Genomic DNA, 20,104 nt, shown 5'->3' on the forward strand with positions numbered 1-20,104 from the left:
TGCGGAGCCCAGGCATTGTGTCAGGGATGAAATGTGGAAATTGTGAAGTGCCCACAGCATCATACTTTGACTTCAGCGTGTCACTACACTGGAGTTCAATCAGCTCCATTTGGAGGTTTGTTGGTGCGTTTGCAACGTCAACTGCAAAAGGATTACTGAGCAGTTCAAATCGACATTTCTGGGCATCAAAGTTGGCAAATCGCCGGGTAAACTCAGCACTGAGTACACAGAGTTTTTCAGCAAACTGTGCACATGGGAACACAGCAGTAGAGATCTGTTCATTGGTTGGCAGCAGGGAAAATGGCCCAGGTTTCCTTGTAGCATCTGATTCTGCCACAGGCACAATTTAGTTTTAAAAGCCCTCACTGCAGCATACATGTCTGTGATGATACGCCCCCGCCCCTGAAGCTTCGAGATCGCTCATGATCTCACACATAAAGGCATTGCCACAAAGTGATTCTTGATGTATGATGCAGTCAGTTGGACATTTGGAAACCTCATCAAATATTTCCTTCCCTGTGGTTGTGCCATGCATTGATTTTAATCCTAAAAGTTCCTCCGTAACACAGAGATTTGAGTCCACACCACGGATGAAGACTGAAAGCTGGGCAGTATCAGAGGCATCACTGCTCTTATCAACAGAGATGGAGAATGCAACACAATTGTTTTCCTTCTCCATCAGCTGGTTATATAGATTGGTGGCAACTTCAGGTGTGTGATCAGCTACTGTGTTTCTGCTCAGGCTGACATTTGAAAATGCTTGCTTTTTCTCTGGGCACACAACGTCGCAAACTTTCATCATACACCTTTTTTAAAGATCCAAACCCATCCTTCAAATTCGGGGAAAAGGAGGACACATTTGTCGGCTGCATTCGGAGGAGTCTACGACAGCCTTCGGCGCGTCGCTGTGACGTAATCGGCCTCCAAATGCATCCTCAGGAGGATGCAGCCCATGAATTTGGACACGACCAGGGTGTTAATGGGTCCTGTCGTGACTGATGCGCCAGAACACCAACAGAGTATTCTGGGATTTGTAGTATTAGCAGGAAATGCACTGTATAATACCAGCAGGCCAGCTCTAATAGTAATTTGGTATGGCTTTGCGGTCCAAATGTAATTAGGCTGCAGGCTAAATTTGGCCCGGGGGCCAGAGTTTGACACCTATGGTACAGGGTATTATAGGTTTGTATTATTGTAGGGTCTTTACCTTACATTATAAAAATTATGCCTTCCAAACCTTAGCGCCAAAACAGTTTCTCTCTCTCGCTCCGCACCCGTAGGTCTATGGCGTCTTTTTTTAAAAAACAGTTGAAAACTGGACAGCTTACATCTATTCAGCCAGTCATTTGGATAATCTTTTGTTTATTATGTTGCTTTTGTGTAATTAAGATTTTTTTCTTCATTCTGTACTTTTGTTATCTTTACAATATTATAATGTTCCTATCTTACATAAATAAATTTTACTTACCAACTTTGAGGGAATAGAACTGAACTGTAGTAACAATCTGTTTACCACTGAGGTAGCTTAGTCTGGTTTACACATTGGAGGCAGATGCTGTGCAGGTAAGCTATGCTAACTGTTTAGCTTTAGCTGTTGCGTTTATAAACCGAGTCTTCTTGGCTACACAGGCATGGCCGATGACAAACCTTGTCTTTGCTGTCCGCCACCTAGATAATGGCTCTCGCCAGACTTGCATGCAACACCAGCCTCGCCATTTATGTTTATCAATCTGACTATATCGGCCACCAAGTATAAATTTTTACTTTGCTGATTTCGTGTGCTAGGGTGAGGAAGGAGAAATAGAAAAATTCTCACAGTTTGCCTGCCACAGTTTTTCAAATCCATTCAGTTCAGTTTTATTTATATGGCAAAAAACTTCAAAATAATAGTCACTACAATGAGCTTTGTATTGTAAGGACCTTACAATGACAGAGAGGAAACCTCAATCAGACAACGCCGATGAGCTAGCACTTGGCAACAGTGGGAAGGAAAAACTCCCTTTCAATAGGAAGGAACCTCTGGCAGATTGGTGTGTAGATTTGTTGTAGAGATAAAATTACAAGTCGTATGTTGTTCAAACACACATGGACCTAAGAGGAAAAGCTTTGTGTTTTGCATGTACCTGATGGTTCTTGTCCCATTTGCTATGCAGATAAAACAACTTGTTCTGTACATCGTAACCAAATTATTTGGGTATGAAAATAATGACTCTTCTTTCACAAAACATTTCTGTGTTGAAAAAAATTTTATCATAGTCTTTAGACCAGTTGTGTCAGTTTGACCTCTTGCGGACATGATGTGACAGTCTTGTTTTTACATCTACAAAAAGCCAAGAAGAAAAAAGTGAGTTTTAAGGGAATATTTAATACCATTTGAAATACCTTTTACATGAAAGACACCATCAGAGGAGGGGAGAGCTGCAAGAGTGCACAATGTAAAACCGGTGATGTGGCACACCCTAATGACAAACAGCTGTCTTAAAAAAGGATGTGGAACATATCAGAGTCCTGCCACACCTCCTGGATAAATTCACTGCTTTAAGTGTAATGACATCCAGTCTAATCAAAGCAAAGAAAAGCACAAGGATGAAAACAGGTGCACAACTCAATAAAAAGTCCAATGGTGAGATCAGGGAAGCAAATATACACGAAGGTTAAATGAGTTGGAGAATATTACAGTTTTGTTTCTCCAGTAATTAGTAACTTAACTTTTGTTTTTTATTAGACCTTTTATTTTGAAGTTGTTAGAGTCTGATGGATATAAGAAACTTGCTTGAAGCAGCTCTTCAAAAGCAAGTCACACACAAAGGTACAAATGTCGATGATAGGGCCTGCTTTCTGCACACTGTCAACTATTGACAACAGCACGTGAACATCTAACGAAAGTAAGCTGTTCGTGCATCAGTTCACACACTGAAACAGTACGATTGACTCCAACACCAGCAAAAACGTGATTGGACTTTATACCCTCTGAAGTGTTTTGGATTGTCTGATAAATTACCACAAACACAAATAAATTAAAATTTTAGTTTTAAGGGATAACAGACACAAATTCACAACCTGATAAAGAATGATTCAGCCACAGGTAATAATAATAATAATAATATAGTTCCTTTAAATGAACAGTCAAAGTAGAAAACAGCTATGTCATGTACAAAAACTATAATACATAAGTCGTGATGTAAATATTGATTGTAAACTGCTACTACAGCTAAAAGAAAACCAAACTCAACGGCAAAATCATGTGCCGTCCTTTCTGTCTGTCCAGTATTGATTGGGATTCCTATTGATCAGTGTAAATATTTAAATGACGATGTTCTGGACACGTAAAATGCAATTTAAAAACTTACAGTTTCAATTATCTTATTCCCAGATATACAGGCAGAGTGACGGAGTGCAGTTTCCCACATTTACTCTTTTGGATTAATTACATTGCATTTATATGTAGTGCTAACTATTCAATATCAAAGTTTAAATATCTACTGCATTTTTATGTTTTAGGCCACTTTAAGCCTCTTTAATAAGTCAGTTTCCATTATCTGAGTTATCTATAATCAGTGCGACCAGTTTACAATGCAGCTGAAGGCACCACTGACACAACCATGGGACCCATAAGGCTTATTTATTTTCATGTCCTAATTAAAAGTGATTCTCACAGAGTGAGACATTTTGAGTATCTGGTCACATAACTGGCTCTGACTTAGACAGTTATAACTGCTAAATGTAATATACATGTCTAGGATGAATGTACAACATGTCTGGAGTTATGTGAGGAAAGTAAATGGATGTCGTGAAACAGGCTGAAAATGTACTGAATGGAAAGTTTAGGAGAGGATGCAGCCTGTGTCCTTCTGAGGCTTCAAGTCAGGTTCCTTCACTGGCTTCACCTCCTCCTCCTTGGGTTTGGCCTGCACATCAAGTAATATTTATAATACCACCAACAACTATAACATTGTTATGAAATAATCTAGAATAAATAACTGATTTGGTGTGTACCTTGTCGTTTTTGGCTCCCTTTGTCAGATCGAAGGTGGCGTAGACCTCAGGAGTGCACTGCTCACTGAGAGGTGGCAGCTCAAATGGGACGGGCTCAGCCAGGCCGTAGCTCGCCTTCATGTCCAGCTGCGGCGGCTCAGCCGGGACTTTATGGAAGTATCTGTCCAAAGAAACAAGTAGAAGGAAGAATTTCAGGTTTTCATGTTTGAATGCTTTCCCTGTTGTTACAAAGACCCTTTCTAAGGGTAACTTAAATATGTACAAGACTTAACCGTGCAAATGGGAATCCTCTGTTGTGGTTCTCACTTAATCATTGTCAGCTGGGTCTTTAAATGGTTTGTGATCAACTTAACTCACAACTCAAAAGTTTTTTGCAAAACTGCCAGATGTTATTGTCACACTGTTATCAGCCTGTGTCAGTTAAGGGTCATAGTCTGTGAAGGTTCTCAGTCATCCAGGTCATCGTAGTCAAAGGAGCTTGCAAAGAAAAACATCTGGACTTCTTTAAGTTGCTTGAAGACGTTTCACCTCTCATCCGAGAAGCTTCTTCAGTTCTAAGGTCAAATGGTGGAGAGTCCCAGATATAAACCTAGTGGGAGTGACCCCCCACAGAGGGACAAAAGGACCCCTGATGATCCTCTAATCGCCTGAGCCAAGGTGTGAAACTGGGTGTGGGTCCCAAACAGCCAGAGTTTCGGGTGTGTTCATTGTGAACATAGATGGCAAGAGGAGTGAAAGAAGCCATCTATGTCCACTGTGAGCGACCATCTTTGAACAGAGGCGGGGCTTACGACACCAACTCTCTGCCATCTATAATCCAGTTTTGAGATCCCTTCGCAGACGCCTTAACGCCCACTCACATCCTGGGCCATCTGACCTCAGGAATTCGCATGATAAGGTGGGGCCAGGTTTCACAATGAACACACCCGAAACTCTGGCTGTTTGGGACCCACACCCAGTTTCACACCTTGGCTCAGGCGATTAGAGGATCATCAGGGGGTCCTTTTGTCCCTCTGTGGGGGGTCACTCCCACTAGGTTTATATCTGGGACTCTCCACCATTTGACCTTAGAACTGAAGAAGCTTCTCGGATGAGAGGTGAAACGTCTTCAAGCAACTTAAAGAAGTCCAGACGTTTTTCTTTGCAAGCTCCTTTGACTAAGGGTCATAGTAATTTACACATAGACTTGGTTCTAGTATCTCTTGTCTTAAATTCAATGTTTTCCCTGCTTTTACCTGTGCCTGACACAGGAAAGGTACCTCTAGCCACCAGCAGGTGGCATTTATGCATCTACAGAGTGACTGGCATTAAAGCGCAAAGTAGAAGAAGAAAACAACAATCACCAAACTGCTGACCAATGAAATGTGTGCTATACTGAAATTAGATGCTACTGTACAAACAGGAACAGGCATCAACAACTGTTTACATAAGGATGGCTATAAACTAGGAGGTAGAGTGGGCTGTCCAGTTTTATTTACATAGCTCGAAATCACACCAACGCTTTAAACTGTAAAAGACCCTACATTAATCCTCATGTTGAGGTGTTTCTATGTGATAAGAGTAAAAGCATGAATGTGTGTGAATGGGACAAATGTAGCTTGTAGTGTAAAAATGCTCTTTGGTTTATTCGATTCATTTGCAGTTAGAAGCAGGCGGGTTTTGTGGCGATACAGCAGGCAGGGCCAGTGCTGTGGAAAAATGAACAATACTCCGCTCACCTCCAACATGCAAATATATTTAACTTTTCAGGCGACAGCTGGGCACTATAGTGAGGTCACGCGTTAGTTTCAGGTGAAAAAAAAATGAGAGAAAATAATATTTTGACAATGACGCCCAACAGAGCTATCTCTATGATGAACACATGCAAATTCACAGGAACATAAACCCGAAGCTGAGCGTTTGTGCAGGTGAAGCTCAGGGCAGCCAGCTGACTGTTTAATCTGACGACACACAAATGTGCCTTTGTGTGAGTGGAAAATGTGTTGTTAATGATTGAAAACATGTCCTCAGAGTTTGACTCCTGAGCGCCACGGGAACCACGACGTAAACATTGCATCATCTCGTCACATGTGTGACGGGGAAAGTGTAGAATCTGAGCCACAACTCTGTGTGTGTGTGTGTGTGTGTGTGTGTGTGTGTGTGTGTGTGTGTGTGTGTGTGTGTGTGTGTTTGTTTGGGGTCTGGCTGACTCACATGAAGCCATTTTCTCTCTGGCACTTCTCCAGCGTCATTTTAATGAGGCCACCCAGCTTGAGGAAGAACAGCTGCTCCGATGGTTTGGCCGTTGTACCCGGGCCTTTGGTCTGACGGTACTCTTTACATAGTGACTCAGCGCGGGAGTAACCTACACGCAGATGTTGTTGTGTTAACACAAAATATATCCAGGGAACAAAGAAGGGGAAACAATTCAAACACAACTCTAAGATCTGCTGCAGCAATCACACAGGAAGCTCCTGTTTGGTAACCTACATCAGCGGTCCCCAACCGTTTGTGCGCCACGGACCGGTTTATGCCCGACAATATTTTCACGGACCGGCCTTTAAGGTGTCGCGGATAAATACAACAAAATAAAACTAGTACCGGTACCGAAAAAAAGAAGATTTATTCATAACACACGTGAAAAGACCCAGGAAAACCGAGTTAACGATAAAAACGATGACAAAATAACGCTGAAAACCGATAAAACCCCTGAAAAACATACATTTCAGACCTGAGCCTCAACTCTCGCGGCCCGGTACCAAACGGCTCACGGACCGGTACTGGTCCGAGGCCCGGGGGTTGGGGACCGCTGACCTACATGACTGAAGCCAAGTGAGCAGGTAACACTGAGTAAGCACTGCAGTCTGCAAAGAACAGAAGTAACAGTCTTCTGTAAGGCATGGACTTCCGTTTTCTGATTAACACAATTAATGAAGTACTTTATTACAAAATTTAGTAATTACAAAATTACTAAATTTACAAAAGAATAACAACGCAAAAAAAAAAGGTTTTAAAACGCACACAACACTAAACGACGGACGGTTCTTTTAGAAGCAAAGACGGAAGAAATAGGAGCTTTACAAATTTATCAGACCACAGCCTAACATAAGACTTGTGCTGTAATGAGCAAAGTCACATTTACCTCTGCAGAGGAGGGAATGTGTGCGTGTGTGTTGTTTTGTCTGAATTCTAATCAAACTTAGGAGTGCAGAGTTGGTTAGCAATTCATTCAAGCTTGCCTTACAGTCTTCAAGGTCAAATCAATGATTTATTAGTGCAAAAGTCTTATACCTTATAAACTGTGATTTGTGTATTTTCAACATAGAAACATACAGAGCTATTTAAGACTGTTTTAACAGGTTTAAGGCACGTAGGGAATGATATATGGGGATTCTTAGTATGACGTTGCTTGTATATATTAAATACAATAGTATTCCCTTTAAAGTAAATACTGCACAGAGAGTGAGCTGCCTGGGTGAAAGTTTGCGCTCTCGACGTGCTTGTTTACGTCTCTGTAATTGCTTTACACATTACAACATGCATACATACATTTCTCTGCTTCCTGGAGAGATCTGATAGCTTCTCCACATTTGTCACTTGCCAGCAGTGTCTGTCCATGATAGCAGTACGCCTGCAAACACAAACTCAATGACAACAATCTTAACACTTTGTTTGTTTGAATTCTGTAAACAGAATAGTTGTTTTATTAACCTATAGCTGTGCTGCAAACTTTAGCTTACATAAGCCATGTAGAAGAGCTGCTTCAGTTGGAGATACTTCCTCCACTTGCTGCTGCACTCTGGCTCCAAGGTGTTCAGTGTGTGGTCTGCAGAGACAGAAAACTGACCTTCATATCTTTTCAGTAACCATCATTTTATTTTCTAGGCTCTTGGTCAACAAACCAGAAAGCTTCCCATTGTGCCTGGTCATCCAGAAAGCACAGTTGCCTCAGTGACTTCATTTGTTGGAAGGCATACATTATAACTTGATACCTCAAAGTCAGAAATGCTGACTGAGAGTTCTCCTGAGTTTCAGCTCTTAGCTTTGAACAGTTCATTTCATTCAATTCAATTTTATTTACATAGTCCCAAATCACCAAAACAGTTGCCTCAAGGTGCTGTATTTATAAAGCGAAGACCCCCCGACAAGATGTCCAGTCTTGCTTCTTTCAACCATCTTGAAAATAAAACCACTACATTTCATTTATTTTCTCAAGCCTCGACTGCTACATCTTCCTCCTCTATGGCTCAAACAAAAAGTCACTTTCTCATTTCCAGCCGGTTCAGAAAGCAGCAGCTCAGCTTCCTGTTGGTTTCATTCGTTGCCAGCATGTAAAAGCAAGTCCGACTTGCTTTTACATGCTGGCATTACACCTTGTCTAATTTTATTCATAGTTGTTTTTCTTTTCTTTTTAATGTTTCCCACCTAAATGTAAAGACTGGTGCTCTGTTTAAATCGTCGATCCTGCTTCTCCCTGTCTGTCAAAATACTTAATAAACTGTTTCTAAAGGTGCCATACCAATAAGGTTGATAAAAAGCTTTATTTTACTTGTGTCAAAAGTACAGACCAGCTTTTTGATAGAAGTTTGCAGTCTCAAATGCCAAAGCTGCGATGATTGTCGCATTGTGTTTCAGTTCAATTGCTCTGGCAATGGTCACTGTAAAAACAAACGAGAGGAAAGAACCAAACGTTGGCACACTGTGTCAGTGATGATTGATGATTAATGATTATCAGTGTAACATGGATTCTGACTCAGGCCATTAACTGTCAGATTATTTGCAGAGTAAGCCTTTTTATTTTTATAATATATAACATATATTTTATAATATAACAGATTTTAATGACCATCTTAAACATCAGAGATGAGAGGAACAATATCATCAGCGATCTGCACGATCACTGCACAGTGATCACTGTCGTTACCTTCCTGTGCTTCTGCCTGACACTGGATGATGTATGCATCAATGACTCGGGGCTCCAGGTCTCTGCCCTTTTCAGCTGGAGTGATGAGGCGAGGGATGTGGACATCCTGTAAAGAAGATATCAGAATAAATAAATAAATAAATAAATAAAACCTATAGCTTATATGTCTTAAATCCCTCAATCTATTTGCTTGTAGCTAAAAATAAGAAGAAGAAAAAAAAAGAAAGAAAAACTGTAGTACCGTATTTTCCGCACTATAAGGCGCGGGTAAATCCTTTAATTTCCTCAAAAATCGACAATGCGCCTTATGTATGAATTCTGGTTGTGCTTAATGACCTCAAACCGATTTTATGTGGTGCACGGCGCTCAAAAATCTGTCAAAAATGTTTTAGTATGACTTTGGTAAGCTACGAAGCCACACCGCCAGATGGATTGTCAGAGCAATACAGCTACGGTAGTCAGGAGCCTCGGGGAGTAATCCGGGTCCTAAACTCCGTCCGTTTCAGGTCCCAAAGTCAAACGAACACTGCGGCATCAATGAGAGTTAAAAACTGTCTAAATTATTTCATCTGTAATAAAAGGAGGTAAAGTGTGTCATTAATGTTTTCTGCAGGGGAACTGCACTGATCGGCATCCACTTTTTGTCCTAAGCGTCAGTTTGTATAATAAAACCTTTCCAGTTTCCACTGAGGAAAGAATTGACATCTCCCTCACCTTAAGATTTTTGAAGATTCCAGCAGCAACCTTTAAGCTTCGGTGAACGTCTTTCGCTTCTGTCTCTGATACACTGTGTAACAGGTAAACATGAGCAGAAATAAAGTAACAACAACAAATAATAGCAATGATTTCAAGGTCATTTAAACCAATTAAAACCTTTCAATGAAACTAGTGGCATTAGGTTAAGTGGTGATTCTCTATGTGTTAGACCTGTGATAGAGAATGTATGCATGTATAGATGGACCAATTAAATAGTGTCAGATATTGCACCTTAAAAATCTAACATTGTTTTTGTAATACTTTATGTTCAAAAGTCATGATATTCTGTGCATATTCACATTAGTCACAGCGTCCTTTGTTTTTGATGAGGTATTAAAGTATGAAACTAAAGTAATTTGTAAAATGCATTTATGCAGAATAGTTTCACAGAAGAAGCCAAAAAGGCTCTTACTTTTCCTTTCCTGCCATTCTTGAGGCAAACTTTGTGTACCAGATGGCAACATTAAAGGCCATGGAGATCAGTTCAAAGACTGCATCCTGCTGGGCACTGGAAGGAGAGTAGGGAGAGACGGTGAGTTAAGAGAGAAGAAAAAAAAAAAAAAAAAAAAAAAAAAGCCAGCGAGCTGCTAATCCACTTTTCTATGCAAGCAACCTTTACGTGGTCATTTGAGATAATATTTTATGTTGCTGGACAGACCATAACACAGGATTAGACTCAGCAAGACACCGCCTAGATTAGATGGGTACATTCAGTTCATTCAGTTTGATTATTGTTATGAAATTTAATTTATTTGTATTTACTTAGCTAAGGAGGAAGGGTTTTTTTGTTTTGTTTTACTCTTTTGCTTTGAGCCCCATGTACATGAGCTGCATGCTAAATGATCTTTTGTTAAAAGGGTTGGCATAATAAGCATGTGCTTCAGCCAGTACCTTTTGATTAGCCTTGTCTCGTGCTTTCTTGCAGATCTTTATTCTGTATTCATTGAGATATTTGAATGCTAATCAATAAATAAATAAATTCTTCCACTCATGACAACAAATACTGAAAATAACTCAATTGGGTATTATAATGTATTTTTCCCAATTTAAGAAGTCATCAGCTCTGCCCAGAGGTCTTCATATCAGAAGTCTTTCTGTAATGTTTCATTTATGGTAAATGGCCTGTATTTGTATAGCGCTTTACTAGTCCCCAAGGACCCCAAAGCGCTTTACATATCCAGTCATCCACCCATTCACACACACATTCACACACTGGTGATGGCAAGCTACATTGTAGCCACAGCCACCCTGGGGCGCACTGACAGAGGCGAGGCTGCCGGACACTGGCGCCACCGGGCCCTCTGACCACCACCAGTAGGCAACGGGTGAAGTGTCTTGCCCAAGGACACGACGACCGAGACTGTCCAAGCCGGGGCTCGAACTGGCAACCTTCCGATTACAAGGCAAACTCCCAACTCTTGAGCCACGATCGCCCCATATGTTTAAAAAAATGTTTAAAGCTGCTAGCTCTTAGATAATTCATCACTGTATCATTAAACATGAACGAGATTTCTTCCACTTACACTTAGACTAGAAGTACTCCCTCTGTGTCCTTACCTTGGCGTGTTTCCTTGTAAGGTATCGGTCCACTTAAAGTTCTGGATGAACCTCATCTTGTTCTCCTGTGTAGTTCCATCCAAGGGCATGATAAAGCCTAATGCATCATAAAGGTTTTTTAAAGACGGGCAAAGAGACTGCTGGTTAGATGCAGAGCAAAATAAGTGAGACACAATTCACAACCATTGAACTGGGTAATATAAAACAAAACATTCTCATTTACAATTTATTTATTACATTATTTAACCTCCTAGGACCTGACGTCCACATGTGGACAGCACATTTTGGGTTGACTAAAATACCAAATTTTGCTCTACAAGGGTCTGATATCCACTTACGAGGACGTTATACTGCCACTGTTCTATCGAAATTCAAAACCAATGTCCTCATATGTCGATCTCATTTTTCTCAGAAACAAAAATCAGGTTAAAAAAAAAATAATAATAATAAAAATCAGGTAATTCTTTGTTTTTACATTCATCAGGTCCCAATCAGCTTAAATGTCAAAGAGAAATTAAAAATGCATGCCATGAAAGAGTTTGGATCTTAGGAGGTTAAATACAGGCAATTACTAGACAAGAGCAGGATCTGTGTATATGCAAGTGATGATGAGAAGGGAACTCTTAGAAATACACAGTTGCGACTGAAGCAGCAGCCTCGATTGCATAAATTCCCAAGTCTTACACACAATCTTGTCACTGGGTCCTTTTTTTTTTTTTTTTTTTTATTAACACCAGTTTACGCTGATGCAGTTCATAAATCTGGTCCATCATCTCCATGTTGCACTTGTTACATTTGCTACATTACCAGTTGGTGACAGCGTGACAGGTTTGTGCTATGGTGTCAAAATAACCACACACGGAGACTTTTCTAAAACATTACAGTAACGTAACAGAACAACATAAAATACAAATATAAAAAATATGATATTCTATTAAAGTCACTGTAATGTTGGTATAGTTTTAAACATAGTGGTTCTCAGACTTTAATGTATTTTAAACACTGCATTGTAGTATTGATGCGGTGGAAACCCAGTCTTACATTTTTATGTTAGTATTAGATCATGTGAAACATTAAGCAGATATAGGATTAGTAGATTAATACAGGATGTTAACCACTACGCGGTCAGACCCAAATTTTATCAATAGGGTTCTGCACGTTTGTGGAAGATCAGTGTCGTTTTTACAGGGAGTAAAATGCTGAAAACCTGTTGTTATGGCCACACTAGTCCATCAACATACAACAGTATTTATACATTTTGTGCATTCTCCTATTCATTCCTCAGTTGGTAGAAACCAAAGAGCCACTCCATAAACACAGAAGAGTCGCTTCAACAGGACAAGACTCAGCTGTACATCTGCTCCTAAAGGATAGCAGTCACTCTTTTGAGGATGCCAGCGTTCACATTTTGGACAGAGAAGACAGATTATTTGAAAGAGGAGTGAAAGGAGGTCATCTACGTCCAGAACAGGAGGCTTATGACACCAACTGTCAGCCACCTAGAATGTAGTTTTCAGATCCCTTCCGAGCCCCCCCCCCCTACATCCCAATAAGTCACATGGTGAGGCAATGGTTTCACCTGAAACCTCTGCTGGTAATGATGCACACCTTTTTTCACACCTTGGCTCATGATGACAACACACGATATTAACAGTGCGTCAATGACTCTCCAAAGGAAAATCCCCCACTAGGTTTTAAATATCAGGGAGCTGAAGAAGCCTCTTGAATGAGAGGTAAGAATATCTTGAAAAATCTTATAGAAGTCCAGTCGCCTTCTGTTCAAGCTCCTTACATTAGCCATCTTCTCTGGATATAAAAAGTGAGTTCTGTCTCAGTTTGTCCACACTACTGACAAACAGGGATGTCCAAATTCAGAGATGACACCAGTTTCAAAGGGCCACACTCAGTTAGATGCAAATACAATGTTGTTTTTGAAGTCTTTGAAAATCAAGACTGTTTCATGGCAAACATTAAGATGGGAAGGAAGGAGTTATTTCTCTCTTGAATCTGTCTTCCTTTATCGACTTTGCTGTCTACACCAAAAAGTTGCAGGTGCGATCTGGGTATGCATTTCTGTACAGACTACAGATGAAGCTAAGCAGGCAAGAATGTATAGAGAACCTAAACTGTTATGGAGACCAAATTAAAATTTGTTTATAGCCAGAGCTGTGGCCCCTAGGCCATAACTTTGATATCCTATCTGTATCTAAAGTTATCCTGGAAAAAGATAAAAAGATACCCTGAAATGCTGGTGAACAAACCTTGAAGAAGGGAGAAGTATGCATCTGTGGCATTCTTCATGATCTCAGGATTGCAGGTGATATCAGTGAACATCTCCAGCAGCCTCGCTCTGGTTGTCCTCAGGTCACTGAACATATCACAAATAGTACTGTTGCTTTGTGGACAGCCATATTCAGTGAGACTAAATTTGAACAAAACTCCACCATTGCCTGGTCCCAAGTCCAGGATGAGAAAGGAGGGTTGAGCATGGGCTAGCAACCCCACCCTCTAAAAAAATAAATAAAACAATCATGCTACAGAAACGGCCCTATGCTCCACCAGGAGTCTACAGGAAAATTTATTGACATTTGAACAAATCATTGCCATTGTTGTTTAGCAGTGAGGCGACTGAGATTAGGTGATCAAATAATGGTACCAGTAGCATAGTAATGGTCAAATGCTATCCGATTGTTCAGTGATGACGCGACGAATCCTACTTCCGGGCCTAAAGTAGTCTGAGTTTAATATGGCTTGTGTGTTGTTAACATGTTTAATGTTTTGTATTTTCTTCTATTTAATCTCAAAAAGCTCCTAAAACAGTCAGTGATCCCTGTTGACCTCCCTCGGCTTTTATTACCACTAATCATTTATTTAAGCTCAGTTTTTAAAACCTTAGGATGTAACTACAGCCCAGCCCATGCTGCAGTATATGAATGACTAACCTCGTATTGTGGATGGATTATCTCAGTTGTTCTCCTGGCTGAAGTTTGGTCCTTTTACAGCATCCTGCCATGCGATTACATTTGTTCCTGACCACCGAGAACACTCACGTTAACTTTTATCGAGTGGAAAAAAAGTTAGCTTGTTTATATTATGCTAACATAGCTGTGTCGCTAGCGGTCACGTAGCACATCATTATACACCAGCTAGCCCAACTTCAGTAACCCTACAAACGTCACTGCTGTTTAGTTTTCTGTCTTCATTTATGCTGGAAGTGATAACAGAGCTGTACGTTTTAATTTGTTTCCAAAACCCCGCAGTCAGGACAAGCTATATTGTATTTAGATAGAAGCTAGCGAGCTAACTCCCTGCTAACTTCTAACTCCGTTAAATGTCATAAATTCCGTTTTCATGGATGCCTGGATGTTAAACTCAATTGTTACACCTGGTAGAGCAGAACGCTGATCATTTTATTAAAGATGAAAGACTTTAGACAGTTTTTCAACTCTCAGTAATGCCATAGTGATCGTTTGATATATGGACCTGCAGCGGACTTTAGGTCCAGACACGGCTAGTGACGTCAGACTGAACAACCGGATTGATAGAGGGTAAGAAACTATACATAGCAGTTTATTAACCAACTGTGGTCATGGTGACGAACACAGTCCATTGTGATATCCCTGCTCACGGTGTATCAGGTGGAGATAAGACATACTTGCATATCTTATTGGCTGCTGGGCTCCCTGCCACCCCATAGAAGTTAAAGGACACAGGAGCTGTCGCCTTCAGTGGGTTTCTGTGAAACCAGTGTGCCATCCTGTGAATGAATACACACCTACAAGACAGAGGAACAGTGTGACAAACAGTTAACAGTTGAGATAAAGGCGATTTAGATGACTGACACGCTAAAATGCCACAAGTTACGTGGATGACAACCTTAGTTGTTTAAATATCAAGCAGCGCTAGCTAACAAATCTGTGACGTTGGCTAGCGTTATTTCACCATCACGGTGGCTACAAGTATCCGTGTCAGCACTCCAAAAAAAGCGCTTTTAAGTACTAACCAAACTTACTGTGAGAAACCAATAAATCGTTAACATTACTTTAAGATGCCGTGTACACCGTTTCGTTTAGTATTTTTCTTGTCTGTTCTTGACTAAAGTGCATTACGTAAGCTTCTAACAACAGCCGCTAACGGCTAACACTATGTACAGTTCCAAACGTACGGGATTCGTTAAAAAGACATTACGGCTGCCTTCTAAACAGACAAGTGAACTGAACATATTCAAATACAATAGAAACTGTTCTGTTACCTGTCGGAGCTTGTTATAGAGCTGACGTTTAATAGCCTTATTGGAAAGTCTCTCAGACTACAAAACTTACTTCCGGAAATAAATACGGCATAGTAAATAGCCAATGACAAAGCCCGATTCAGTCACCTGACATGCATCCCAGACAACGAGCTTCTGTTTTGTCGAGGGTTCCGAGTGGCCGGTGTCGTCCCAAAAAAGCCATCATAAGCCAAAATAGTGACTGCCGATGTTTCTGTGCGGATTTAATGTGTAATGCTGGTAAATAAGCTGCAGGCACCTGGATTTACAAGTGGGTTATATTTAAAACTAAGAAAACCTGCTTTGCAAGTATCCGAATGACTCTGCAGTTTGGACCCCTGTGCTGTACACCGTAATTAATCAAGTCTTTTTTTGGCCACTTAACATATCTGTTATATTTGTCGAATTTCTGATGTCCTTTTGACCAGATCTCTCTTGAAAAATCTATTTTATATCAATGCCGCTTTTAATTTATTGCCAAAATGAAGTTATTTGGCAATAGCAGACTAGCCACAAATAACCTTGTGACAAGAATATACTTTCTGGCTCAAAACGATGTATATAATGCAAATTATAGAGGAATCTGTGAATTACAATAGTTTAAATAACAGCAATCCGTTGTTTGGCAAATCCCCAAAATCACTTTTTAGCATGACACTACAAAGGCTATAAAGATGCAACAATAAGCTTCTTTTTAAGATGTGACCTTCCACCTGGGGTTATTTCATCTGCCGAGGTGCCTTGTTAATGGTTTCAAGGTGTTACATTATATTCCAACAATTTCCTGGAAATACCTTTCCAGTATATGCAAAGCATCACTTTCCCAAGAATAACCTTTAAAAAAAAACAAACAAAAACAGACACCCATGGCATACACACTGATCTTTGATTGTCTGAAACGCTGCCATTTTTATTTGATGACCAGTACAAAAACACATTCAATATGTATAAATGCCCACTGACCAGTAGGACATACTTCTATGTAGCGCTAAATTCTTAGGAATGTTTCCCGGAAGAACCAATTACAATAACTGGTTGTAACTGAAGCATTATTTAGTGAATACATTAATGGCAGTATGTTTAGAAGTGTAAAAGAAAAGTGTCACAAGGGATAACATTTATTTTATTTTCCCATCATCCTTCAAAAGTGAGCAATGAGCTAGATCATTAATATCAACATAATAAAAACAATGACAAAAAAAATAGTTTGTCTCATTCTCAGCAAGTCAGGAATCAGCAAAACAACAGGTACACACACATACACCAGATAAAGTGTTGTGTATAAAGTACTTGTGTGTACTGTAGGAATCATTTCATTATCACATTCATTTCAGTTGTTAGAGAGCACACAGAGGTGCACCAAAACCAGATCACACCAGGTATTACACCTATAGTATACACAATGCCAGTGTAAAAATATTCTTTACAAACTACAGACTGAACATTTTGGTAAAAAGCAACATTCACATTTCACTTTCCCTAAATATCGAATGGACAAAGACCATAAACTATCAAAACAAATGTTATTCTGCATTACTGGAATTTCTGGTCAAAAACAATGTTAACAATACAGCTTTAAAATCTATTCTAAAAGAAGGCCAGGCAGAAAAGGCATATTAGGTCAGCTTAAAGGCACTAAATGTATCATTACACCTAGTTTTATTCACCCAACATTTGCACTTGAAAAAGATTTTTTCTATAGAACCATAACAGATAATTACATTATCATTTAGTCCATTTTGTCAACAATAAAAAGGTGCTAATGTAGAAATGCAGCATTACAAGACCCTGATCCTGCTTCCAAATAGTTCACTTTTGCATATCAGAAAGAGAATAAGCCACCTCCTGCTTTTACAACTGGGAATCAATAAGTCAGGGAGTTGGAAACTGATTAAATTGTCATTTTCACCCCAAAAGAGAGATCCCCATTTATATCAGACAGACACTGAATGTTACAAAGAAAATTCCATTTACAAAGTCATTCATTCCAACAGCTAGCTTACAAACATCTGCTGTAAGATGATGCTGCAACGTTCCTCATGTACTGTCTTTCACACTTTGATTAAAGCTGTAAGTCTGAATTATACGCGTCTTTACTTTAAAACGTACCAAAGACGCACATGAGTAAAAACATTTAATTTCAAACGTTTGATAATAACAGTGTAAAAATCATGTTGCAACAAACTGAAATGTAAATGTAAATAAATGAGTGCAGTGCTCCAAGTTACAGAATTCGCAAATAAATTCAGAAATGACAGTGCGTATGTGCACACTCTGGATATGGTTTACTCTCAGTTTACAACAAAGTGCAATATATATATAGTCTAATTTTGTGGCTTGTAGGAAACCCAGAGAGCTGCTGACATTCAGTTGAACTGAGCTTGCAGGCAGCATACAGAACAAATTTCAACAAAAGGTGTTGGCACCCATACATCTTTGGTAATTTAAGAAAAAAAATATTGTCTTTACTGTGCTGAACAATGCAGTATGTTTAGATGTGATTTGGTCCAATTTTGGGGGGTGATCATTTAAAAAGAAAACAAACAAAAACAAAACACTGAAAGCGAAGACAACCCAATGCAGCCCCTAAAAAGCCTGAAAAAGTCTTTTTCAGATGGCACACCTGTAGAATGTTAAAAAGTCGCAGTTCAGAGTCGTTTGGCGTAGTTATTACATAGGATGTGATCGCGAATGTCTCCCCATCCTCCGTTCTTCATGTGCGCTTTGTGCGCCACCGGTTCTGCACCATCGAGGACAAGTGATGGAGGAAAGAGGCCGGCCTTAGCTTTCTGAAGTCCTTCGTCAACCTTCTGCGCGGCCCACTCTGGTCTGCAGTTCTCCTTCTGGTGAAGTCCACAGTCTCCTGTGTGAAGAACCCTGGAGCCCAGTGCTGCCGCCACTTTGAGGGGCTTCGATATGCAGGTTCCAGAGATGTGCTGCAAAGTCCAGTCCCAGTTGTAGTCGTCGTACGTGCAGAATTCATTGTTGCACCCCATCAGCTTGTAGTACACCTCCCTGGAGATGGCCATGCCTATGTTGTGTTTGGTGGACATCCAGCCTGTGGTCAACACCTTGTTGGATAGTGCGGTGAAACCATCCAGGCCATTATGGTTACCCAAAGCCAGCAAGTCACAGTCTGGGCAGTTGTTTTTTCTGAACTCGATCATTGATTTATAAAAATGGAAAAAGTCTGGTAAGATGTAGTTGTCTTCCTCTAGAAATACTGCATAGCCACTGTAGCCCTGCATCGCCTGCACTCGCTCCCACACGAAGTGCAGCTTCCACCACCAGTGGTGTTTGGTTTGAGTGATGAAGGCTTCTCTGTAATGACCGTAGGAGTCGGGGTGTTCTGCATTGAGGCATTCTGTTTCCAGAGCCCTGTCCTTGGATATGTCTCGGGGGCAGTCTCGTGGATCCTGCCCAGGAAACTCTCTGGGATACAGCTGAGTGCTGAAGGGGAAATAAATCTGCAGTACCTTGCAGAAAGTTATCCCTTGAACAATTGTGTTGATTTCCTCTGAAAAATAGTCATGGCTAAAGATGAGGAGGAAGCTGTGGACCTCAGCAGCTTTGGCCAAAGATTTGATAAGCAGGCTGAGGTATTCTGGTCTGTTGTGGACTTGCACAACCAGCACCAGCCGAGGGTCCCCTGGAAATCTGTCTGCATTGTAAACAGACTGCTTTAAGTTGGCACTGTAAACGGACTGAGTTAGCTCTGACAGCGACCTGAAGTTCAACTTTACCGGGTCACTAGAGCTCACGCCCGGGTTCTTTTTTACGGTGTTACCGGGTCCGCTTGTGTCATCAGAAACTAATAACACGCGTGTTGAAAACAAAAGAGTAACAACTACGAATGAAATGCCGAGAAGCGCGAGCAGATTCCTCTTGAGCAGCCGAAACCTCATTTTCTTTAAGTAAAAACACACTCCGGAGTTAAATAGCAGTGGCGTTCATTCACCTTGTCGCGCGCCTCTTCGCCACAAACTTCCGTGCAACATTGCGTCCTCGCGCTCCTCCTCATGAACGCTCCATTGTCGCGTGACAGTTCTTGAACCGTGTGTCAAACGCTTCCTGACGGTTGCTCTAAAAAAGATGTCGAGGGCTTTCCAGAGGAGAGCCGTGTCATTTGTTACACAGTCGCTCCTGCCGCTTGTTTTTAACACCTGTGTGTGGAAAAGTAGAAGCAAGCGGTTTGACCAACTTCATAAAACTTACGTGTACATTTAGCGGTTAAGAAAAAGGGAAGTTAACTGTCCGTTGTTAGCTTGTTTTACTTACCCGAAGTAGTTGTACTGTGTCAACACGATACTACCAGGAAGAGGATGATAGGACTGTGATACATGTTGGGTTCAACTTGTTGACTGCTGACGTGTACAATCCAACCAACTGGGGGAGAGCGCGACGTCCTGCTCAGCAAATCATGATCCTGCGTATAGCTCCGTAACATGAGAAGGAAATGTAGATCAGAGCCCATTTGATTGGTAAATGATAGCGAATGTTTTATAGAAGGGTACTGCTTTCACTGCAAAGACTTTGGAATTAGATATTTGCTTATTACGTGGTGTATGAAATTAGACTGTTGTATGTAGGTACTAAAGCCATTGAGTGAAATAAGAGTGACT

General features: G+C 40.6%; 3 protein-coding genes across 5 annotated transcripts in view; 1 reads left to right on the forward strand and 2 right to left on the reverse strand.

The window, feature by feature from the left end:
* Positions 1 to 20,104, forward strand: part of LOC309688559 (uncharacterized protein) — a 137,624-nt gene that overhangs the window by 41,429 nt on the left and 76,091 nt on the right. The gene's annotated exons all lie outside the window — the stretch shown is intronic.
* brox (BRO1 domain and CAAX motif containing) lies at positions 2,346 to 15,572 on the reverse strand. Of its 3 annotated transcripts, none has more exons than XM_082504360.1 (13): positions 15,465 to 15,572; positions 14,868 to 14,987; positions 13,474 to 13,580; positions 11,213 to 11,309; positions 10,068 to 10,163; positions 9,614 to 9,686; positions 8,900 to 9,005; positions 8,544 to 8,633; positions 7,716 to 7,801; positions 7,525 to 7,606; positions 6,190 to 6,340; positions 3,997 to 4,156; positions 2,346 to 3,908 (listed from the first exon to the last, which is right to left on the reverse strand). In XM_082504360.1, exons 2-13 carry the CDS (start codon positions 14,966 to 14,968, stop codon positions 3,825 to 3,827), a joined length of 1,233 nt encoding a protein of 410 aa, XP_082360486.1. In that variant the 5' UTR covers positions 14,969 to 14,987; positions 15,465 to 15,572; the 3' UTR covers positions 2,346 to 3,824. The 3 variants fall into 3 exon arrangements, with proteins under 3 accessions (XP_082360486.1, XP_082360484.1, XP_082360485.1); XM_082504358.1 differs by lacking the exon at positions 15,465 to 15,572 and adding an exon at positions 15,225 to 15,345; XM_082504359.1 differs by lacking the exon at positions 15,465 to 15,572 and adding an exon at positions 14,155 to 14,241 and having other exon boundaries at positions 14,868 to 14,966.
* Positions 16,367 to 20,078, reverse strand: LOC309688554 (alpha-1,6-mannosyl-glycoprotein 2-beta-N-acetylglucosaminyltransferase). Its single transcript, XM_082504357.1, has 2 exons — positions 19,761 to 20,078; positions 16,367 to 19,645 (listed from the first exon to the last, which is right to left on the reverse strand). The coding sequence occupies exon 2, from the start codon at positions 19,385 to 19,387 to the stop codon at positions 18,131 to 18,133; it is 1,257 nt and encodes a 418-aa protein (XP_082360483.1). The 5' UTR covers positions 19,388 to 19,645; positions 19,761 to 20,078; the 3' UTR covers positions 16,367 to 18,130.

Source organism: Aulonocara stuartgranti (genome assembly GCF_965226115.1).
Source record: "Aulonocara stuartgranti genome assembly, chromosome: 15".
Lineage (NCBI taxonomy): Eukaryota > Metazoa > Chordata > Actinopteri > Cichliformes > Cichlidae > Aulonocara > Aulonocara stuartgranti.

Excerpts from the sequence above, each read along its gene's own strand:
- brox (XM_082504360.1), bottom strand. The coding sequence starts at position 14,968 with ATGGCACACTGGTTTCACAGAAACCCACTGAAGGCGACAGCTCCTGTG. Across the intron at positions 8,634-8,899 it reads TCAGGCAGAAGCACAGGAAG|TGACCATTGCCAGAGCAATT; the intron begins GTAACGACAGTG and ends TTGTTTTTACAG. Across the intron at positions 6,341-7,524 it reads TCTCCAGGAAGCAGAGAAAT|GTTACTCCCGCGCTGAGTCA; the intron begins GTATGTATGCAT and ends ATCTGCGTGTAG.
- LOC309688554 (XM_082504357.1), bottom strand. The coding sequence starts at position 19,387 with ATGAGGTTTCGGCTGCTCAAGAGGAATCTGCTCGCGCTTCTCGGCATT.